This window comes from Pelophylax lessonae (genome assembly GCF_965119305.1).
Source record: "Pelophylax lessonae genome assembly, chromosome: 5".
Lineage (NCBI taxonomy): Eukaryota > Metazoa > Chordata > Amphibia > Anura > Ranidae > Pelophylax > Pelophylax lessonae.
The window spans coordinates 184,310,367-184,334,831 of NC_138772.1; the positions used below are offsets into that span (position 1 = coordinate 184,310,367).

General features: G+C 42.6%; 1 protein-coding gene across 1 annotated transcript in view; it reads left to right on the plus strand.

Moving 5' to 3' along the window:
* Positions 1–19,419, plus strand: part of EZH2 (enhancer of zeste 2 polycomb repressive complex 2 subunit) — a 120,825-nt gene extending 101,406 nt beyond the window's left edge. Inside the window, exons 17-20 of the mRNA XM_082258156.1 lie at positions 9,261–9,342; positions 11,327–11,407; positions 17,758–17,842; positions 19,099–19,419. Coding sequence (XP_082114282.1) covers positions 9,261–9,342; positions 11,327–11,407; positions 17,758–17,842; positions 19,099–19,159 — 309 coding nt within the window. The 3' untranslated portion in view covers positions 19,160–19,419. The remainder of the gene's footprint in view (positions 1–9,260; positions 9,343–11,326; positions 11,408–17,757; positions 17,843–19,098) is intronic.
* The last annotated feature ends 5,046 nt before the right edge of the window (positions 19,420–24,465 follow it).

Below are 24,465 nucleotides of genomic sequence, written 5' to 3' on the forward strand. Positions count from 1 at the left end.
GGAAAAAAAAATAACTTAACCGATTCCTCCATTCACATCGATCAATGTGAATGAAGAATTCTCTGCCAAGAAAAGTGTTAAAAAATATATGGCAAAAAATAGGGGAGATCCACCCTCTGTGTCCACCCCATCCCCTATGCTTTGCCATATATGCGCTTTTTTTTTTTTAACTGCAGTGGTGAAATCCCCTCCTACAGCGCTGCAAACATTTATTTAAGTATATGCTGAGAGCAAACACTGTTGCTGTCAGGGAAAAACAAATCAATGCTGCAGCTGATGGGCTTACTTGCAAAGCAAACAATGGTTAAAAATAAAACACAGAAACAATAAACATTACATTATAATAGTATACAGTACAACCATAGAATGGCAGTATCTACAAAGCAAACTATGGTTACCAATAAAAAAACTGTAACAAAACATTACAGTATAGCAGTATATTATAAAGTACAGTAAGAACAGAATTAACTCAATAAAACGACAACTATTTTTGGCTTTATTTATTTTTACTTTTTTGTAACTGTAAAAAAAAAACTTTAAACGTTCCAGGCTAGGGTCTCTCAAAATGCGATAGCCATTTAACATCTTTCGAGACCCTGTGTAATAGTGTGCCATGCTGTACCCTATACTAATACTCCACTAGTGTGTGGTAGCGATGGAAACAGCCCCCGATGCAGAGAGCAGGTTGACCAGAATAGGAGGGACAAAAAAAAAAAAGGCTGTCACGCCTATATCAGCATTTTCTACAGACACGACATCATCTTTGGGGTGCTCTTCGGGTAGAGGTATCAGGGAGGACATACGGAAAATGCCTTTAATGCAGCCGGCTCACTGCATCTGGATTATGAATTTGGGCCACAGCACCTTCTGAATGCAGAAGGGCTGTGATGATCTCTTGCTGGAATTTTAGGAAAGATCCACTTCTTCCTGATGCTTTGTATAGCACATAAGCATTCAAAAGAACCAATTGGAATAAATATATAGACACACATTTTTGTACCAGCGTCTGGCCTTACGGGCATTTAAGTACGGCACCATCATCTGGTTGTTGAAGTCCACCCCTCCCATGTTAAGGTTGTATTTGTGGACACAGAGGGGCTTCTTAACAACACCAGTCACCGTATTAACTTAGACAGTCGTATCTGTGTGAATGGAAGACAGAACGAAAACATTCCGTGTCTCCCTCCACTTCACTGCAAGCAATTTATTACACTTCAAGCAGGCTCTCTCGGGAATCCTTGGTTTGCACAATTTAGGTCGCACTGTGCCACAGCTCATAAGAACCAAGGGGAGTAAAATTGTCTGTTTCCACCTGAATACCGGGTTGGCCAGTGAATGGGGGAAGTATGGGCGCTGCAGAAGTGGTGGGCTCCCAATCAGGATTTGCAAGCGCATCAGGAAGGACACTGTGGGCACTACGGCCTTTCTTCGAATTCTTGGTGGCTGCGAGACACTACTTGTGCTAGCCAATGCACCAGCTTGAACTGCACTTATGGGACTCGCCACGTCACCAAGTGTTACCGCAGTGCTGGTTTGACTATGACCAGGATGTACTAGGCCGCTGGTGCTTACTAGTTCACCAGATGGTTGAGCGGCACTAGTACTGCATATGAAAACCATGCGATTGTTGCACCTCTACAACAGAAGAACTGGTTCGGGTATGCCTGACCTTCTATCGTCAGAGCTATCTGTCGGGGTGCCACTGCTCTCTACAGGTTCGAATACTGAGCCTGATTTGGACAGTGAGGCTTCCCCATCGCTGTCCTCAGTCATGCTCAACATCGTGTAGGCCTGTTTGGACGTTGTGGCCAATATATTTATAGGTACCTTATGTTTTAAAAAAGAAAAAAGGACCTGGTTGTCAAGGACTGTTTGAACTGCTAACAAAAAATGTAACTGCTAGTGCTAGCGGAGATCAGGCTTGACTCTGTTAACGCTTCGGATTAGTGTGCTGTGTGTCGGAAGTGACAGTGATCTGCTGATACTGCACTTCTTGGGGGCTGGGTGGAGGGGCTAAATGCAGGTGCTGGCAGGTGTCGGGGCTGATCCTGCTAACGCTGTGTTTTGGCAACACCATACTAAACTATTGGGGGCGCTAGTATAGTTCTGATCTGATCAAAAATATTGATCCTTTTAGGCACTAAACTAGTAATGGAGGTGTTTAGTGTGTGTGTGTGTCACTGGCAATCAAAGGGTTAAAATGTATTATTAAATATGTGGCGGGCAGTCTGATTCTATCCTGAATTGACGCTAACTAATGTTAACGCTAACTAATACAGTGATCAGAAAAAAGATCTGAATGCTATAATAGTGACACTGTCACAGGGCAGTGAAGGGGTTAACTTAGGGGTGATCAGGGGGTTAAATCTTTATTAGGAGATTTAAGGTGGGTACCCTAAACCTATCTGGGACAGACACTATCACTAACTGCCACTCACACAAACTGGCGTCACCGGTGACACGAATAGAGTGATCAGTAAAATATCTGTATACTGTACACTGTTACAGGGAGTGAAAGGGTTATCAGGGGGTTAAATATGTGCCTATGTGTACTGATGTCAGTGTAGTGCTTGTGTATTACATGGTAGATGCTCTCTCCTCTCGTGCTGGAACCGAAAAGGGCTCCAGGAGAGGAGATTGCATCATTTCATGTGCCTGTGTTTACATTACACAGGCACAGGACGTTCTGTGATTCGCCATAACTGATCAGCAGGTCCAGGCCATAAATCAATGGCCTTGACCTGAGGAGTGATTGGTTCTGGAACAAATTCGATCACTGCCGGGTCGGCGTGCGACCGACGTATAGGTATGTTGATTCACACAGCCGAGCCACCTTGCCGCAGTAAAACTTTGACGGCTGGTCAGGCACTGGTTAAAAATGTATAGACTGATAAGGTGTGCTTAGAACACTTAGGCTGCTGTATTTTTCAGAGATTTCACCTCCCCTAAAACGACTTGGTGACATGAGGTCAAATAAGGCTTCTTGTTAGGCTCTCCAATACTAAAGCCAAGCACTACCTTTTCACTTGCTTGCAGCCTCTGTCTTAACCAAAAAAAAACCTTTCGGCTTTGTATGAACAGGCAGGAAAGTGCATCCACCTCTGACTTTTTCAGCTATGTGCATTGTGAATAGAGCTGAAAAGCGGATTTATATTTTTTGCTCTTGGCCATAAATGAAGAAAATCTACACTAAAATGCTATAATTTTTCTTTGCTTACAGCTTCCTATTTCCACAATAGCTGTGGGTCAGGAGCTTGCTCCCCTTGAGTGCATTCACACTGCTTTATTCATATATTAGATTTCTATATTATGTGTGAAGTGAAGGTCTAAAGGAGCTTATAGTTCTTAGCAACAAATCGCTTGTTCTGACATTTTCTTCTAAGAAAGGTGAAAGAGAGAGCTCATTGGTTGCTAGGAGGTAAAGCTACTCAGTATTAGGCCCTTAGTGAGTGCAATGTGCAGAGTTGATGCTATTATGTAAGTAGACAAAGTGAAAAAATGTAAAGCCAGCTGAGTAAAATTGAAATCTTCAGCTCTGCTTCTGCATGTAATTCTTAAAGATGACCTTCACCCTAATTGTGAAGTTGTCCTCCCCTGCTTCCTCCCCCCTCCCTCTCTTGGCAATGGAAGGCCTTTTTTCTTTCCCTTAAGCATTTACATGTGCTGCGAGGCAGCACTTCTGCTCTGCTCACCTAGGCGAGACTTTACCATCCCCGGCATGTACGCAGATATGCCACAGTGATCCTGAGAGCCCTGCGGCACATCTGCGCATGTGCCGAGGTGCACAGTATCTATGCACTTGCAGGGTTTGCCACTCCTATGCAAAGACCACTAATAGGAAAGTTGGAGAAATTCCCTGTCCTCTGCCGTGCACATCATTTTCATGGCATCTGTGCCGTTGGGCTCTGCCAGGTTTCTGAAGGCCAGGCTGGGCTGAACCCATGAGTGCATTTGGACTTGTGCCATAATGGTGGCACCGGGTGGGGGGGGGGGGGGGGGTCACTTCATGAGGTGGGCTGAAGATCTGCTTTAATGTAAAAATGAATAATATAGTCAGTAGGTCATATTCAGATATGTCCATGTACACCTATTTTGTTTGGTTTTCTGTTGGAGATTTTTGAAAGAAATTATTCATACAGTGTCTTAAAGTATTCCTATCCCTTGAAATTTTCCACATTTTGTCATGTTGCAACCAAAAACGTAAATGTATTTTATGTGATAGACCAACACAAAGTGGCATATAATTGTGAAGTGGAAGGAAAATGATAAATGGTTTTCAAAATGTTTTACAAATAAATATTTGAAAAGTGTGGCAAGCATTTGTATATAGCCCCCTTTACTCTGATACCCCTAACTAAAATCTAGTGGAACCAATTGCCTTCAGATATCCTCTAATTAGTAGATAGAGTACACCTGTGTGTAATTTAATCTCCGGATAAATACAGCTGTTCTGTGAAGCCCACAGAGGGTTGTTAGAGAACTTTGGTAAACAAAGAGCATCATGAAGGCCAAGGAACACACCAGACAGGTCTGGAATAAAGTTGTGGAGAAATTTAAAGCAGGATTAGGTAAAAAAAAATATCCCAAGCTTTAAACCTCTCATGGAGCACTGTTCAATCCATCATCTGAAAATGGAAAGTGCATGGCACAACTGCAAACCTACCAAGACATGGCTGTCCACCTAAATGGACAGGCCGGGCAAGGAAAGCATTAAACAGAGAAGCAGCCAAGAGGCCCATGGTAACTCTGGAGCGGCTGCAGAGATCCACAGCTCAGGTGTGAGAATCTGTTCACAGGACAACTATTATGGGCCATACACACTATAAGATTTTCTGAAGACTTTTTCCCTTTAGACTTACCAAAACTATATAATATGAGGTCAAACCTAAACACTTTTAATTTGTATGCAATCTGGCAGGCCCTTGCACTACATAGAAAAGGTAAATCTGAAGGAAAAAGTCTTCAGAAAATCTTATAGTGTGTATGGCCCTTTAGTCACAAATCTGGCCTTTATGGAAGAGTGGCAAGAAGAAAGCCATTGTTGAAAGAAAGGCATAAGACGTCCCATGTGCAGTTTGTGATAAGCCATGTGGGGGACACGGCAAACTTGTGGAAAGAAGGTGCTCTGGTCAGATGAGACCAAAATTTTACTTTTTTAGCAAAATGCTCTGTGTGGTGGAAAACTAACACTGCATATCACCTTGAACACACCATCCCCACAGCGTAACATGGTGGTGGCAGCATCATGTTGTGGGGATGCTTTTCTTCAGCAAGGTCAGGGAAGCTGGTCAGAGTTGGTGGAAAGATGGATGGAGCCAAATACAAGGCAATCTTCGAAGAAAACCTGTTTGAGTCTGCAAAAGTCTTGAGATTGGATGCGGAGATTCATCCTCCAGCACGTCAACGACCTTAAGCATACAATGAGAGCTGCAATAAAATGGTTAGATAAAAGCATATTCATGTATTTGAATGGCCCACTCAAAGTGCAGGCCTAAATCCAATTGAGAATCTGTAGCAAGACTTGAAAATTGCTATTCACAGACGCTCTCCATCCAATCTGACAGAACTTGAGCTATTCTGCAAAGAAGAATGGGCAAAAATTGTACTTCTAGATGTGCAAAGCTGGTAGAGACATACCCAAAAAGACTTGCAGCTGTAATTGCAGTGAAAGGTGGTTTCTACAAAGTATTGGCTGGGGGAGTTGAAAAAAAATGCACGCCACACTTTTCAAATATTTATTTGTAAAACATTTTGAAAACCATTTATCATTTTCCTTCCAATTCACATTTATGTGCCACTTTGTGTTGGTCTATAACATAAAATCCCAAAAAAATACAGTTACGTTTTTGTTGTAACATGGCAAAATGTGGAAAATTTCAAGGGGTATAAATACTTTTTTAAGGCAATGTATATCAATGAGTAGAATACTGAGCTAGAAACGTGGAAGGGATCACAGGCTTATATGTATTATGTGAATTACTTTATTACCTTGTCAAACGCAAGTTAGTAATAACTGCAATAATACAGTGTATGGCTTTTCTGATCTTCAAGCAGACAAGGATTAATGTTATATAAATCGCAAATGGTGTACAAATAAAATGGGGGGAAATATTGATGATTTTGTTTTTTTTTACCAGTATAATAAAAGTTGTTTTAGTACCATTTGGGTTAGTGAAGCGCATCACTCCCACAGGATTAAACTAGAAATGTTATATATATATATATATATATATATATATATATATATATATATATATATATACACATACACACACACACACGTCACCTGGCTTTGTAAACGTAGAGAGTATGAGCTCCGCCTGCTGGACCTCACTAAAAAACAAATGCTCCATGTAACACAAAAAATATTTGAGCATGGTAACAAAGCAGTTCGCCTACTGGCATACTTGACCAGTTTCGCACCCCTATGTCTATCCCTAGAATAATAACTTACCAGGGCCAGATTAGTGATGTTCCACAGGATATAACAGAAGCCTTTCTGACATTCTATAAAGATCTATATACTACTACAGTCCAAAACAATGAGGAGCAGCTATTTGTCACAAGTGCCTCTCCCCGTCCTATCAGATGATGCAAGGAAGGAGCTTGATGCACCCCTCTGTGGAGGAAATTGCATTGGCAATTACAGTTACCGGCCCACAAGACACCTGGGCTGGATATATATCCAGCTGAATGGTATGCCCAATTTAAACACCTATTGAACCCAATTCTCTTACGCCCTTATAATGAAGCCTTTGAGGCAGGAATTCTCCCCCCTACCATGCATGAAGCCTTAATTATCTTACTTCTAAAGCCTCGTAAACATCCTCTTATTGTCCCGTTTCCCTTATTAATTTTGACACCAAAATACTAGCCAGAATATTAGCTGGCCGTTTGAAGAAGGTGGTTGCGGAATTGGTACAAAGCGACCAGGGAGGTTTCATCCCCTGGCCGTTCCACTAGAATGAATATAAGGAGTCTGTTTCATAATTTGCAGTATCCACACGACTGTCCTCCCACACGTGTTATAGCCTCTTTAGACACTAGCAAAGCCTTTGATAGTGTGGAATGGACATATCTGTTTAGTGTGTTTAAAGCTGTATGACTGTATTTAGTGTGTTAAAGCTGTATTCTGGGGTGGATACGACTCCCATACACAGCCCCGGTAGCCCGTATCCGGGTTAATTCCCAAATATCCGATTCCTTTCCATTGGCCAGGGGCACTAGGCAAGGTTGCCCATTGTTGCCCCTTCTATTTGCACTGGCAATGGAACCACTTGCAATACGGGTGCGTATCTCCCCCTTGATTAAAGGCCTCCCCATTGGACCCATAGAAGAAAACATTTCACTATATGCTGATGATACACTGGTCTACTTGGCTGATCCTCATGACTCTCTTAATCTGCTGCTTGAAATTAACACATTTGGTGATTACTCTAGCTTCTGGGTGATTTGGGACAAGTCTATTCTTTTTTTTCCCACTAGATCAGGATGATATTCCCAAAATTCACCCGGACTCCAGACTACAGGTTGTATCCTCATTTGGGTACCTGGGAGTTGTGATCCAGTTGCCTTTGTCCTCGTACATTAGCAATAACTTTTGCCCTCTGCTGGCTCAGCTGCAATTACAAACCAAACGGTGGATGGATCTGGCTTTGGACCTAATGGGAAGGGCCAATGTCATCAAGATGATTTACCTCCCTAAACTTCTTTATGACCAACTCGCCATGTAAAATCCCTTCACCAGATGCGTGCGGACTTTGATTTATCCCGCACATATCTCTATTATTATTATCAACTTAGACATGCAGTGTGTGCGCAGTTTGGTTCATTGGAGAACCCTATTCAGATCCCTCCCATGGAGAAAATACTGAGACACTCTGACCCTACTAGGCTTATTTCTACGTATTATGCTGCTCTTATTGCTGATTCTAAAGCCCCGTACACACGTAGCGATTGTCGGCCGCAAATATTCGGATTGTAGGCTTGTTAGTATGATGCTTCCGACAGCGCATTTTCGGCCGAACAGAATCTGTTGTGCAGGCATTAAAATGTTTGTTGGCCAACACCAGAACGGCCGATTGTTCGCCAGTCAGTACAGATTTCGGCCAACAGACAGCAGATTAGCAAGACTGGGCATGCTCAGAAAAGAAAAAAGACAAGGAAAGTTAACCATCACATGACATCAATTCTGCAGTCGGCTGTTGTTGGCCGACAAAATTCGTGTGCAGTCTTTTGCAGTTTTCAACAGACACGACAGCCCTGGACAAAAGACGGCCGATCGTTCTGCCGACAATTGGTACTTGTGTATGGGGCTTTACTCTAGATTCCAAACTGCACAGGCTAAATGGGTAGATATGGATTGGTCTGAATTCAGTGATGCATATGGTACTTCAGTGATATCCTCTAGAGATGGCATTATACAACCTAAAATATTCCACCATTCACATCTCACTCCTGCTGGACTTTTTAGGATGGAATTATCTCAGTCGGCCGAGTGTTTTAGGGGTTGCGGTCGGGGATGCTGACTTTCTCCACTGCTTCTGGACGTGTCCTTTAGTCCAGGAGTTCTGGAGAGAAATAAACTCCTTCATTTCTCTGCACCGGGCCTGCCAAACACTGTGAACCCTAAAAACTGTCTGCTGGGTATCTTTGGGGACCTGGCCATCCCTTCTAGTGCTAAGAGACTGCTCCGTATTCTTTACTTTAATGCAAGGAAGTCCCTACTATTATCATGGAAGGGATCAATATCTTTAACAAGATCTCTGTGGTTAAAACTGGTCAATGACTCACTGCCGCTGTATAAGCTTACCTTTGAGAATAGGAAAAGAAATCAAACATACACAAAATACGGTATCCGTGGATTGCCTGTCCTCTGACCCTTACTCCTGAATTGCCACGAGTATAAAAATGTGTTTAATACATCACTACCTATACATCACACTTTGACAAATGGCATACTTGCTTATGGTAAAACTGTAGGAGAAGTTGTGTACATTGTATGTAATCACTGACTGTAAACTGCACATAGGATAACCTTGCAGGGGAGAGGAGCGGAGAGAAAATTTTTTTATATATGGGTTTGTTTTTTTATTTATTTTTTTGAGTGTTTGTTCCTTGCACAGTGAGTTGTGCTAGTGTTGTGTAATCTTTTTTATAAAATTAATAAACCTATCTTTAAAAAAAAAAAAGGAAATGTTTTATATATAGTTGTACTGAACGTTTTTAGGGTGTTCATGTCTATATGCTGTATTCCACAGATCATATCTCAGGATGAAGCAGACCGAAGAGGCAAGGTGTATGACAAATACATGTGCAGCTTTCTCTTCAACTTGAATAATGGTAAGCTTGACAAGACCTTCTAAGTCACAAAGTTGTGGATCAATGCTTACCACTTAGTACTGTTTTTGGATGGAGCTGGATTTAGTCTCCCCTCCTAACTAGGAAAAGTGTGACAGTTTCAGAATATGGCAATGTGGAGAGTAAAAATGGAAATGCCCAACCTTGTCTAACAAAATAGAGCTGCTGATCGGAAGCAATTTCTGGCATCAACTGTGCATTTAGCTTGCTAGGACAGCAGACTCTTAGAAATTATCTGCCTACAGTAGAGAATAATTGGAATAGTCAATTTTTCTTTAGAAAGAAGTGCCATATGATGTGACTTGCACTCTCCTTTAATTAGTTTAGACGTGCTACAGACGCACAAAAAAAACATAATCCTAGTACACAAGGACTTGTATAGCAAGTTCAGTCTTTCTGTTCTGCTGAAAGGGCATAAAAAAATCCTTGTTTATCAACACCACTGTTCATATGCAAAATAGAAAGATACAAAGTAACATGGTTACTTTTGTATCTATTCTGTTCATTCATCTGCAGATCAAAAGAATGATCTTCAAACTGCAGATCCTGTCAGTTAAAGCAACTGAACAAGCCTCCCCACACCTCCACAGAGCAGAGAGCTGCTGACTGACAGTCTGCTTGGGGCGCTGTCAGATTGGAGCGACCAGCGGTGTTTGATCGCTTGGATCTCAGTGTAGAGGTGCCGGGGGACAGATGCAGCATCATACCGATGCTGCATCCACCTAGGTAAGCATAAATGGGCAATAACCCCAAACCCTATACTTCTCTTTTAAACTAACACAAGTCAAAAATTGAAAAAGTGCATTTTGTTTAGATTTGTTATGTTTTATTGTCTAAGGATTGCAAAAAAAAAAAATTAGCAAGACAATAAGGCTCGGTTCACACTGGGGCGGCATGACTCTGTACTACTTCGGGGGCGACTTGTGCATTCCCATGCACCACGACTTCGGAGCGACCTGCATGGACTTCACATAATGGAAGTCTATGCAAGTCGCTCCGAGGTCGCCCCGAAGTAGTACAGGACCCTTTTTCTAAGTCGGAGCGACTTGTTTCGCTCCTATTAGAACGGGTCCTGTAGCGGTCAATGGACCGCGAGGGAGCGCGACTTGTCAGGCTGACAAGTCGCGCTAATGTGAATCGAGTCTAATAAGAAAGGAAAGCCTTGTCTGTATTACCTTGTTATCTTAAATTGGTTGTGAACTTCTGACCTGAGATATTAACGAGGTGTAGCCATCTATAGTGTGTCCCAATCCAGAGCATGAAGTGTAATATCTTTCTGCTGCTTTGTTCCTCTGCTATTAATAGTAGTCACTTTTTCTGATGCCAAGAGAGAAAAAATGTTACATGAGCCTCTGTTCCTGTATGCTTTGTGATTGTGGTGGGGTGTCCTTTTCCATCCATCTCTGAGCTCTCCCTCCTGATCTCTGCAGAGTGTAACTTCAGCATCACACCCCCTGCTTTCTGACAGCTCACACCAGCTGTATAAATTTGCCACTTTGAACACATATAGAGATGAGAAGATGGGTACAACTTATGTAGGATTATTTGTATCATCTCTGTGTATCACCGGAGGCCAGTTATTGTAGTGGGTATGTGCAAGGGATTACAACCACTTTATGTAATGATAAAGTTTCTGCTTAATAAACAGGTCCTTAGCAAAATTGTAAAAATGATTCTGGTTCATAGGCGGTGAACAGGTGAGAGGAGGGATGTGGTTAAGTTGAATTCTTCTCATGTGGAGGTGACTGGAGTCTGCACAACATCTGCATGAAATGCAGTATTTGCTTGTGCTGTAGTTATGTGAAATTAGCTATTCACATGCATCTCTTGGCCTCAGCAAACCTCTTAGAGATGTTGTAGTATATTGGCCAGTAGGTCACAATGCAACCTCTGTTTTATGTTTTCATGTTATTTATGTTAAAATGTCGTTCCTGTCCATTCTTCATAACCATTTTTCTCCTCTTAGATTTTGTAGTTGATGCAACCCGCAAAGGAAACAAAATTCGCTTTGCAAACCATTCTGTGAATCCAAACTGCTATGCAAAAGGTATGTGGTGAAGTATGTTGGTTTAAAAGGGTCTGTGTTATGTGCAAATTGCTGAGACGTGTTTCCTATACCAGTGACATGCAGGACAGTGCAACTCCTCCGCTCTCTGGTGTTAACTCAAAACCATGTACAGTGGGTACGGAAAGTATTCAGACCCCCTTAAATTTTTCACTCTTTGTTATATTGCAGCCATTTGCTAAAATCATTTAGGTTCATTCTTCTTTCTCATGAATGTACACATAGCACCCCATACTGACAGAAAAACACAGAATTGTTGACATTGTTGCAGATTTATTAAAAAAGAAAAACTGAAATATCACATGGTCCTAAGTATTCAGACTCTTTGCTCAGTATTTAGTAGAAGCCCCCTTTTGATCTAATACAGCCAGGAGTTTTTTTTTGGGAAAGATGCAACAAGTCTTTCACACCTGGATTTGGGGATCCTCTGCCATTCCTCCTTGCAGATCCTCTCCAGTTCTGTCAGGTTGGATGGTAAACGTTGGTGGACAGCCATTTTTAGGTCTCTCCAGAGATGCTCAATTGGGTTTAAGTCAGGGCTCTGGCTGGGCCATTCAAGAACAGTCACGGAGTTGTTGTGAAGCCACTCCTTCGTTATTTTAGCTGTGTGCTTAGGGTCATTGTCTTGTTGGAAGGTAAACCTTCGGCCTAGTCTGAGGTCCAGAGCACTCTGGAGAAGGTTTTTGTCCAGGATATCCCTGTACTTGGCCGCATTCATCTTTCCCTCGATTGCAACCAGTCGTCCTGTCCCTGCAGCTGAAAAACACCCCCACAGCATGATGCTGCCACCACCATGCTTCACTGTTGGGACTGTATTGGACAGGTGATGAGCAGTGCCTGGTTTTCTCCACACATACTGCTTAGAATTAAGGCCAAAAAGTTCTATTTTGGTCTCATCAGACCAGAGAATCTTATTTCTCACCATCTTGGAGTCCTTCAGGTGTTTTTTAGCAAACGCCATGCGGGCTTTCATGTGTCTTACACTGAGGAGAGGCTTCCGTCGGGCCACTCTGCCATAAAGCCCCGACTGGTGGAGGGCTGCAGTGATGGTTGACTTTCTACAACTTTCTCCCATCTCCTGACTGCATCTCTGGAGCTCAGCCACAGTGATCTTTGGGTTCTTCTTTACCTCTCTCACCAAGGCTCTTCTCCCCCGATAGCTCAGTTTGGCCGGACGGCCAGCTCTAGGAAGGGTTCTAGTCGTCCCAAACGTCTTCCATTTGAGGATTATGGAGGCCACTGTGCTCTTAGGAACCTTAAGTGCAGCAGAAATCTTTTTGTAACCTTGGCCAGATCTGTGCCTTGCCACAATTCTGTCTCTGAGCTCTTCAGGCAGTTCCTTTTGACCTCATGATTCTCATTTGCTCTGACATGCATTGTGATCTGGAAGGTCTTATATAGACAGGTGTGTGGCTTTCCTAATCAAGTCCAATCAGTATAATCAAACACAGCTGGACTCAAATGAAGGTGTAGAACCATCTCAAGGATGATCAGAAGAAATGGAAAGCACCTGAGTTAAATATGAGTGTCACAGCAAAGGGTCTGAATACTTAGGACCATGTGATATTTCAGTTTTTCTTTTTTAATAAATCTGCAACAATGTCAACAATTCTGTGTTTTTCTGTCAGTATGGGGTGCTATGTGTACATTCATGAGGAAGAAGAATGAACTTAAATGATTTTAGCAAATGGCTGCAATATAACAAAGAGTGAAAAATGTAAGGGGGTCTGAATACTTTCCGTACCCACTGTACATATACGTAGCAAATTGTCAGCAGAATTAAAGGGAAATTGTTTATTCTTTTATAAATACAGACATTAGATTGTCTAAAGCACCAACATCCTGTTAATATGGACAACGTAAAGGAAAAGGCGAAAAAATAGCTTTTGTGGTACCAACATAACACTGAAATATATCTACAAAAATATAAATTTTATTGTTACAAAATAATTTCTTTAAATAGACAAACATATGTTATTAAAATGATTTTGTGACACATTATATACTGCTCAAAAAATGTAAGGAACACTTTGAAAACAAATCAAATCTCTATGGAGAAAAATATCATGCTGGATATCTATACTGATGTGGACTGGGGAATGTGTTAGGATCGAAAGGATGCCACATCGTTCGATGGAAATGAAAATTCTCAACCTACACATGGCTGAATTCAAATATTTGAAAATCAAAGTGAAAAAATTATGCAACAGGCTAGTCCATTTTGCAGAAATTTCATTGCAGCAACTGAGAATGGTAGTCAGTAGTTTGTATGGCCCCCACGTGCTTGTATGCATGCCTGAGAATGTCGGGGTATGCTCCTAATTAGACGACGGATGGTGTCCTGTGGTAATATCTCCCAGGTCTGGACCAGGGCAGCACTGAGCTCCTGAACAGACTTAGGTGCAACCTGGCGGCGTCAAATGGACCGAAACCTAATGGTCCAGAGTTGTTCTATTGGTTTTAGGTCAGGCAAGCGAGGGGGGCCATGCAATGGTATCAATTCCTTCATCCTCCAGGAACTGGCTGCATACTCTCGCCACATGAGGCCAGGTATTGTCGTGCACCAGAGGAACCCATGACCCACTGCACCAGTATAGTCCAAGGATTTCATCCCGATACCTAATGGCAGTTTGGGTGCCATTGCCTAGCATGTAGAGGTCTGTGCATCCCTCCATTGATATTCTCCCAAGACCATCACTGACCTACCACCAAACCGGTCATGCTGAACGATGTTACAGGCAACATTTTGTTCTCCACAGCTTCTCCAGACCCTTTCACCACTGTCACACGTGCTCAGGGTGAACTTTCTCTCATCTGTGAAAAGCACAGGGTGCCAGTGGCAGACCTGCCAATTCTGGTGTTCACTGGCAAATGCCAATCAAGCTCCACGGTCCCAGCAGTGAGCACAGAGCCCACTAGGGGACATCGGGCCTTCAGGCCATCCTCATGAAGTCTGTGTTTGATTGATTGGTCAGAGACATTCACACTAGTGGCCTGCTGGAGGTCATTTTGTAGGGCTCTGGCAGTGCTTGTCCTGTTCCTCCTTGCACAAAGGAATGGATACTGGTCCTGCTGATGGATTAAGGACCTTCTACGGCCCTGTTTAATTCTCCTAAAGTAACTGCCTGTCTCTGGGAATCTCCTCCATGCTCTTGAGACTCTTCTGGGAGACACAGAAAACCTTCTGGCAAAAGCATGTATTGATGGGCCATCCTGGAGGAGTTGGACTGCCTGTGCAACCTCTATAGGGTCCAGGTATTGCCTCATACTACCAGTAGTGACACTGACCCTAGCCAAATGCAAAACTAGTTAAAAAACATCAGAAAAGATGAGTAGGGAGAAAAATGGCAGTGGCCTCTACCTGTAAAACCATTCTTGTTTTGGAGGTTGTCTCATTGTTGCCCATCTAGTGCACCTGTTATTTTCATTAACACCAAAGCAGCTGAAACTGATTAGCAACCCCCTCTGCTACTTAACTGACCACATCAATATCCCAGGAGTTTAATTGACTTGATGCTATACTCTAAAAAGTGTTCCTTTACTTTTTGAGCAGTGTATATAGCCAATCTCCCTTAACCACTTCAATACCAGGCAAATTCTGACACTTCTCACATGCATGTAAAAAATCAACTTTTTTTTTTGCTAGAAAATGACTTTGAACCCCCAAACATATATTTTAAGCAGAGGCCCTAGAGAATATAATGGTTGGTTTTGCAGTTTTTTTTATGTCGCACGGTTTTATCACAGTGATTTTTCAAATGCAATTTTTAAATACACTTGAATGAATAAAAAAAAAAAACATAATCTATACCCCAATCTTTTTGTAAAATATGAAAGAAGTTACACTGAGTAACTAGATACCTAACATGTCATGCTTTAAAATTGTGTGAGCTCATGGAATGGCAACCAACTACGGTACTTTAAATTATCCATAGGTGACGCTTTAAAAGCCTTTGCAGGTTGCAAGTTTAGATTTACACAGGAGGTCTGGTGCTAGAATTATTGCTCTTGCTCTGTGGTGATACCTCACGTGTGGTGCGATCATTGTTTGCACATGCGTGATGTGTGCTTTTGCCACTGCGTGGGAATACAGGGTGATGGGGGCGCTTTAGATTTTGTTTTATATCTTCTTTTTTTTTTGATTACCTGTCATTGCTATCAAAAGGGATGTTTACATTCCTTTTGACAGGAATTACAGTGCTCTTTATGGGGAGATGGGGGGGTGTATTAGACGATATAGTCGTCACTTGCAAGTTCTGACGTCAAACAGTGGGAGGAACATCTTAATTTTCTTTCACTGTGAGGCCGTACCTGGATGCCACTGGCCGCATCTTTACCGGGCTTCCCCATCACTTAAAAGAGCCTGGTAATAGTGCTGAAAAGGGGGTTGGGACCCCCTTCTGCTACCTTTTTTAAAAGTATTCCAGCGGCTGCCCTGCTTCTCTGTACTTTTACATGAAAAAAAGAATCACCGGCTGTATGCTTTGTGATTGTGGTGGTGGGGTGTTAGATGAAGCCAGTGACGTCACTCCCACACAGGAGCAGCCATTCACGGCACAGGGCTCGGAAGGAACGGCATGGGTGGCCGTTCCATCAGAGCGCATGCGGCAGTGACGTCACTGGCTGCACGTAATGTAAATATCTCCTAAATGGTCCACGTTCAGGAGATATTTACTTTACCTATAGGTAAGCCTTATTATAGGCTTACCTATAGGTAAAAGACAATAGAGGAAGTTTACTTCCTCTTTAAGGGAGGTTGACTATTTATAATGTGTGTCACAAAATCTTTTTAGTAATCTATGTGTTTGTCTTTTTAAACAAATACTTTTGTAACAATAAAATGTATATTTTTTTATGTATTTTTCTTTTCCTTTTTTTTTTTTTTACTTTATGGATTTATAGCCATAAAAGTGGTAGTAAACCACACCAAAAAATAAATAAAAATTGGGTGTCGGGCAGTTAAAGTAATAACGTGCTAGTATGCACTGCATACTAGCACATTATGACACTTACCTGGAAATGAAGCCCTCCAGAGGCATGCTGTCACTTCTGAAGGCGCTTCCATCTTCACCCGGTCTTCCTTCCATGCTCGCCGGCTTTGGCCGCATTCTTGGCTGAGCCACGATACCGTCACTCTCGAGCATGCGCTCACGAGATACGGCGCGGCACAGAGTTGTGAATGGACAGCACAGTCTAATCAGACCTCCGTGCAAATGTGCCAGTGAGGTCATCGGCTGCTGCTAAAGTAAATATCTCCTAAACGGTGTGCATTTAGGAGATATTTACTGTACCTATAGGCAAGCCTTGTTTATAAAAATAAACCAACGTTTACTACTACTTTAAAGTATATGTATAGCCAAATATTTGTTTCCTATGGAATAGGGAGGGATTAAAACGCCTATCAAGTTTTTACATTTTATAATTGTGACCAGAACCAGAAGCAAGGTTAAATCTTCCATTTGGATCACCTGTTTAGATGAGAGCTGTCCAAGAGTGGAATTCCTCTTGTTTTTGTAGAGATTTCATCATGCTTTTCTGGGACAGGAAGGGCTCAGAAAACAAAAATAAAGTGGCAGAAGTTTGAACATCTGCAAACTCCAAACGAAAAATGTTGAGGTTTTAGAAAAGTCTCTGCATTTTTTTGCAGTTGTATAGGTACTCCTATTAGATTGTAAGCTCTCATGAGAGGGGTCCTGCTAACCCTCTTGTATTATGCCATCTCCCTTTACATTGTAAAATCTTTATTTTTATTTGGCAATAACATGGTGTGGGCGAATTTCAGCCAGTTACAGGGTGTCACACCCCTCCAGCCTGTGTCTTAGAATAACAGGGAGGTGAAGCCTTCCTCAATCAAGATGTAATATCTTGGCCCCCGTTGTGTTTCAATGGTTAGTGGGTAGGGAGGAGAGAGGGAGTGGGCGGTCATTTACCACTGTGTATATGCCACATGTGTGACTCTTTAGTCCCATAAGACTGCTCAGATGTGATAGGAAGGAAATGCTCAGGATAGAAATACACTGAAAACTGAGCTGGTGCACTATCTGCCAACATGGCTTTGCAAATTCCCCAACTGCAATGGGGACATGGACAGGAGGGGGAGACAGAGAACAGCAGGATCAGCCAGGTTATTTTCAGAATACAAAAACGAATCTCATAGTGACCGTGTATGAACAGCATGTAATTCGGCATTTACTGATAGTTTTTTTTTTTTTTTATGATGTCAGTTTAATGTCACTTAAACTCAGGTATGCCGTAGAGGCAAAGAAATGGAAATTTGTGCTGAAAAATGCAAGTGGTTTACCTGATTTAAAGATCTTTTCTTTCTGTTTCAGTAATGATGGTGAACGGTGACCACAGAATAGGAATTTTTGCAAAAAGAGCCATCCAGACAGGTGAAGAACTCTTCTTTGACTATAGGTATGTATGGCATTTGGAGAAAAGCTAAAATGGTTACCTTTTTGCAAGCAAAAAAGCAGTCAGTGTTCCCTTTACAGTAGTTTTAACGTGTCTGCAATTTCAGTGTACTTTTTTTAGGCCCCTTTCACACGGACCATCCATTGCTCTTTATGGAGCTGCGGATGTCAACGGACATGTCTGTTGACACCCGCCAACATCCGCTCCAATCTTGTCTGCTAAAAACAGACAGATGGGGATCTGTGTCAGCTCTGCATCAGCAGGGGATCAAGGGAGAGATCTGCTGGTGGCCTCTGCCAGTGTGAAAGGGGCCTTATGCTTAAGAAAAATAAACTCATCAACCAGTGATGAGTGATTGATGATGATGATTCATTTTGTCAATCTCTAAAGCGAGTCTGTGATTTGCCCATACAAGGCAAGCATCAGGTTTACTCTAATCCAGAACTCCACAGATGCAAATAATTACCTTTCCTTAACTCCTTCACTGATGGATATACCCCTGACTGATAGCGTGGTCCAAAGCAGGATTGTAAACTGCATAACACCCATAACTCGTGTACTTGGGTGGGCTGTTGGTCTCCCATGAATATCATAATTATCTAAGACTACAGACATTGTTTATGCACATTGTGCTGCCATGTAGGAAAAAAACAAAAAAAAAAAACTAGCATACAGTGCCCATACATTTTTGAACCCCTAGGTTAAGTCATTTTTGAACCCCTGAAGGAAGAACATTTTGAGGATCGTGGTTATAAATAATGGATTATTATAGTTATTGCCTTTTTGTTCTTGCTGTCATTTTGATTAGACTAGTAACCCAATGAATAACCCAAGCAGAAAGGTTTCCTTGCTGAGACTGAGCACATCTGTTTTTCTTCTCATTTAGACTCTTTAGTGCAGTGGCTCTCAACTCCTGTCCTCAGGACCCACTATCAGGCCAGGTTTGCAAGCTAACTGAAATACATTGCAGGTGATATCATTTGCTGCTCAGTGATTGCAGTACTCTAGTCTGCATCGCCCCAAGGTAATACTTAAAATCTGGCCTGTTAGTGGGTCCTGAGGAGCGAAGTTGAGAACCACTGCTTTAGTGGAAAAACCAGGATTGCAGGCCCAAGAAATATTCCCGTTTTCTGCCCTGACTGTGTTGGTGGGAATTCTGGAGTTACCTTGATATTCATTGCATTCTTGTCTCAATCAGTTTTGGCATGACTGTTTTCTTAGAATTTGAAATTCAATTTGCGTTTTTGTTTTTATTTTAGATATAGTCAAGCTGATGCTCTGAAATATGTGGGTATTGAGAGAGAAATGGAAATCCCTTGATTCACCAGCTACCTCCTCTTACAACCCATGCCTTACCTTCTTCAGGAATTTCTAATACTGGCTCAATTTTAGCTACAAGAAAAAAATGAGTTGAAGTTCTGAATTTACTGAGTACTGTACAAGTAATTTATAGTTAAATCAAAAGAAGATCCATTATGCTTTTTTTGCCAGCTGCAAAACCTTTTGTACTGATGAACTTTTGGCAATAATGTATTGTGGTACATCTCCCACCTCAAATAAAATATACTTGAACTTCTTTATCTTCTGTGTGCCTGAATTAATCTATACTGTTTGATGAATTTGATCATTGGCTGTTTGAAATGTTAAGGTTTCAGAGCGAATATACAAGCAACCCTCTATCCACATTAAGTTTCAATAATTTTTATTGAGTTTTTACAAAAGGCATAACAGTGCAAAATGAGCCAACATGGCTCAACCATACAGTTAGAAAGGGGTACATCATACGTTGAACATAAAGTATATAGCTGCATTTACAGACATCTGCAGAATCAGAGATCAGGAAGCAGTAAAAACTAGAAACATGAGCAGCAGAATTCAGCTAGGCATCTACCAGATCAAGGTGTACACAGTGCCCCCGCTCCATAACACTAAAGGTCAGGCGGTCCGGGCCCGACCCCCCTGCCCCGGCGCCCCTACGGGAACACCCTGCGCCCCCGGGAGGAGGCGGCCCCCGACCCCAATACATAGCACTCGACTAGAGGAGGCGGCATCCAGCTATCCGTGCACCGAAAGTGAGAAAGAAAAGAGAAGAAGGAAGAAAGAGGAGGCAAGACGGAAAAGAAAAGTAGGGAAAGTTGGAAAAAGGTTGTAGGAAAGGGATGGGGAGAGGGAGGAAGAGATCAATAGCGGCTGGTAAGAAAGGAAAGGGTCGACATCCAGGTCCAGCACCCCCCAGTGGGGTAGGCCCTCAGAATGCACTTTCCAGGGAGACCTAGGCACCCGATCCCTCTATCCACATTAGAACGCAAAAGCTCCTCATTGATATAAAAAAGAATCACTGTATCCAAGTCCCTTCCTGTTGTAATGGGTGGATCATCCTGCTTGAAGTGACTTGAGGAATTTGCCTAGCACGTCTTTAGCACTTGCCGATCTACACACAGTAATTATACTGCGAGCGGGTGGCAGATGCAGGCTCAGCTGCATACTGGTACGTTACAAAAAAATTGTGGAGAAAAAAAAAAAATATATATTTTTTTTTGATATAGCAAATAAAGAAAGCAAATAATATAAATGTAAGTAGTGCAGTGCTGAATTGGCAAATTTGCCCTGAATTTGAAGGGGGTAAAACCTTCCAGTGGTCAAGTGATTAAATCCCAACTCCAAGCAAAACTGTGTGTAAGGGTACGACTCCAAAGTTGAGCCGACTTTGGATGGGTGCGACTTAGATACGACTTTGGCTTTAACCAATGATAATGGACAACTGTTGCATTGTGTAACATTCAGGAAAGACTTTCATGTACTTTTTAAAGGGTTAATATTGAAGTCTAAGCCCCCCACATGAATGTCGGACCAAAGTAGTGCATGAACTACTTTGAAGTCGCTGCAACTTTAAGCCGCATATATGAATGGTTATCATGGGGAATGACTTGAGACTTTGATGTCTGAAGTTGCATGACAAGTGGCACAAGTGTGAATAAAGCCCTAGAGGTACTGTCTTTTTTTTTTTTTCCTTGCTGTTTGCCAACATAAAGAGTGCACAAGGAGTAATCAAATAAAATCTTCAGTGACTCCTTTGTATACTTTTGGTCTAGGTCAATTTTAAGACCGCTGACAACTAACATTTGCCAGGTAATGTTAGAAATAACATGCAATCTAAGTGAAACTAAAACCAAATTCTTCTATACTGACACTCCTAACATCCTGGGGCTGCGTCTTAAACAGATGTTTGTTTATGGCAATCCTTGTAAGGCCCCTTTCACACTTGCGACTTGTCTTGGGACTGCAGAGTCACATTACAAGTCGTACTTGCATGATTTCCAATGAGCACCATTCATATCTGTCCGACTTCAAAGTCGTTTTAATTTTTACATTTCCGGCAGATAAATCACATGGCTAAACCAGCACTGACAGCTCTGTCATTTTGGATCAAACAAATGGATCACAGTGTATTTTGCTTGGATCTGGGCATCCCTCCTGTTCCATTTATTTGCTTATCTTCATGGCACAAAGTCAGTCACTGCTGCTGTAATAGTCCATGGAAATGCGTGTCTCCCCTGTACCTTATCAACCCCCCTATGAGGGAGCTGTGTGCATGCTAATTTCTCCTGCAGTCAGTGACATGCCGTATGGCGGGGTTGAACCGGGGAGAAACCGAGAGTAGGCGGTGTCTCCAGTGCTGGCTCTACCTACCCTGTAGGAGCGCCTGTAATTTAGGCTTCAGTCTGGGGGTGGAGCTACAGCCAGCACTGACAGAAGTATAAAAGTGTTTTTGTTTCTTAATAGCACAACTCATTGCATGCATATTTTTAATTCCACTCCTTCAGTTTCTCATACTAACCAGTTGTGTAGGAGTCATGTTTGTCTTGACTAACAGGCAGAGGTTGTCTAAATTTATGCCTATGCTTTGAGAAATGTATGTATTGTCATTGCTGATCTCTTCTGCAAATGCTAGTTACTGTGATGTCATGCTGCTTCCTTGCTTTTAATATTTTGATGTGTTGCCCAATACCAGCATGCAGTTATTACACCACTGGCTTTATGTATTTTCTTTTTTCATCAGAGACCTCCAGAATGGTTGGACACTGGAAAGCAAAAAAAAAAAAAACATGGGCCAGTATAACTTCTCTTACTTCCACCATCCCTCTCTTTTTTTCTAGTATTTTAGGATAATCTTTTCTCCACTATGATGGCAAAAGCTTAACCTTTTTGCTAGCTACTTAGTTTAGTCAAGATTCCTGCTGAAAAAGTTTCTAGATGCAGCAGGGACTCCGATGCACGGGGTAGGTGGCTCCGATTGTTGTCTGCCACCTGCGAACGCTCCCCGCTAAGAGAGAAGGACGGGCAGCTGTTGTAAACACAGCTGACCGTTCTTCTCTCTGGAATGATCATAGAGCCCCTGTGATCCTGCTACATAGGATCACAGATCTCTGTGATCATTTCACAAGCCACGCCCCCCCACAGTTAGAATCACTCCCCTAGGCTCACGTTTAACCCCTTGCTCACCCACAGTGTTAACCCCTTCCAGTGCCATTATTACAGTAACAGTGCATATTTTTATCACTGATTACTGTAGTAATGTCACTGGTCCCCCCAAAAGTGTAAAAAATGTCAGTTAGGGGTCCGATATGTCCAACGCAATGTCCCAGTCCTGCAAGAAATCGTAGATCGCCATTACTAGTAAAAAAAAAAAAAAAAAAAAAAATAACGATGACATACATCTTTCCCGATGGCCGTGGAATGTCCTTCTTCCCAGAATCCTCATCTTGACATGTCAGAGTTGCAGAGGAGCCTAGGGAAGCTTTCCTTGCTTTGACTTTTACTAATTTTGACAAGCAGTAAAGCGGGATGACGATGAAAGGGTAATGCTCTAGCAGTACCATTTACTGGGGGAGATTTACTAAAAACAGGAGCATTTAGAATTCGGTGCAGCTGCGCATGGTAGCCAATCAGTTTATAGCTTCAGATTGTTCAATTAAGCTTTGACAAAAAAAAACCCCTGGAAGAATGGAAGACGATTGGTTTTCATGCAGAGATGCACTCGATTCTGCATTCTCCAGATTTAGTAAATCTCCCCACAGTCAGATTGTGACTTTGTAGGTTTGCTTACTCGCCCCTACCCACATTTTCTGCTGTTGGGACAGGAGCAGTCAAGGAACGGGATAGGGGGCAGGTAAGCAAACCCTGCAGTCTGAAGCGACAGCATTCTTTTCTCCTATTACCAGGAGCGCTGCACCGACAGGAGGGAGGAGAGAGAGCACAACCTGCACTCCTTCCCCCAGCTCTCTCCTCAGTCAGTGCTGATTGGGGCATGCCTCCTGTGGAGCTATTATCCCCTGCCGAACCAGCCAAGATTCAGTCTATGGCCAGTTTCAGGCTACTCCTAACACTTCATAGGAGCATACAGTATCAGTAAGGGTAGAAATACCTTAAAGTTTGTATGAAATTTCAGTTTAATTTTTAAAAAACTGAATTTTTGTAAAATCTTACCTGTAAAATTCCTTTCTCTGAGTCCTCCGACAGTCGCCGCCCCCGCCCCTCTTTTGGGGTTTGGTTGTATACTCTACTGCTATTCCACTGAAACTGAGATATGGTTGCAGGAAGTAGGAGGGTATTGACTGAGGGGACCACCCCTTGAGGGTGGGATATGTTAAAAGCTTTAATGTTAACATATTCTGTTGCCTAGCTACTCCTTCGGAGCAAAGTCTAATACCCCATATGTGACTAATATGAAGAGGCGGCGACTGTCGGAGGACTCAGAGAAAGGAATTTTACGACAGTCGCCGCCTCTTCATATTCGTCACATATGGGGTATTAGACTTTGCTCCGAAGGAGTAGCTAGGCAACAGAATATGTTAACATTAAAGCTTTTAACATATCCCACCCTCAAGGGGTGGTCCCCCTCAGTCAATACCCTCCTACTTCCTGCAACCATATCTCAGTTTCAGTGGAATAGCAGTAGAGTATACAACCAAACCCCAAAAGGGGCGGGGGCGGCGACTGTCCGAGGACTCAGAGAAAGGAATTTTACAGGTAAGATTTTACAAAAATTCCGTTTTTTTCTTACGTCCTCCGACAGTCGCCGCCTCTTCATATTCGTCACATATGGGGACGTCCCAAAGCAGTGCAAACATGAGGGGTGGGAAACGCATCCGCGCCGAAAGGCAACGCAGTCTCCGCATCAAAGAAAGGAACCTTACCAAAGGAAGGAAACCAGCTGGGCTACAGGAAAAAAATAATTGCTCAACAGGAGCAACAACCCAGGAAAAGACAAAGAACCAGGGGATAAAAAAAAAAACTTATCCCAACAGCCAGAGGTCCCCAACAAGGGACCCTAGGGAATTGCCGCACTAAGAACCTTGCGGCCAAAGGAAGCATCCGCCGATGCCTGAACATCTACTTTGTAGAATTTTGTGAAAGTGTGCACGGTCGACCAGGTCGCCGCCTTACACACCTGGGCTACAGAAGCCCCATGACGACAGGCCCAAGACGTACTCAGAGATCTAGTAGAGTGCGCCTTCACAGGCACAGGGGGAACCTTCCCCTGCAAAGCATAGGCCTGTTCAATGGTCTGCCTGATCCCTTTGGCGATGGTAGAGGCCGACGCCGCCATGCCCTTCCGAGGACCC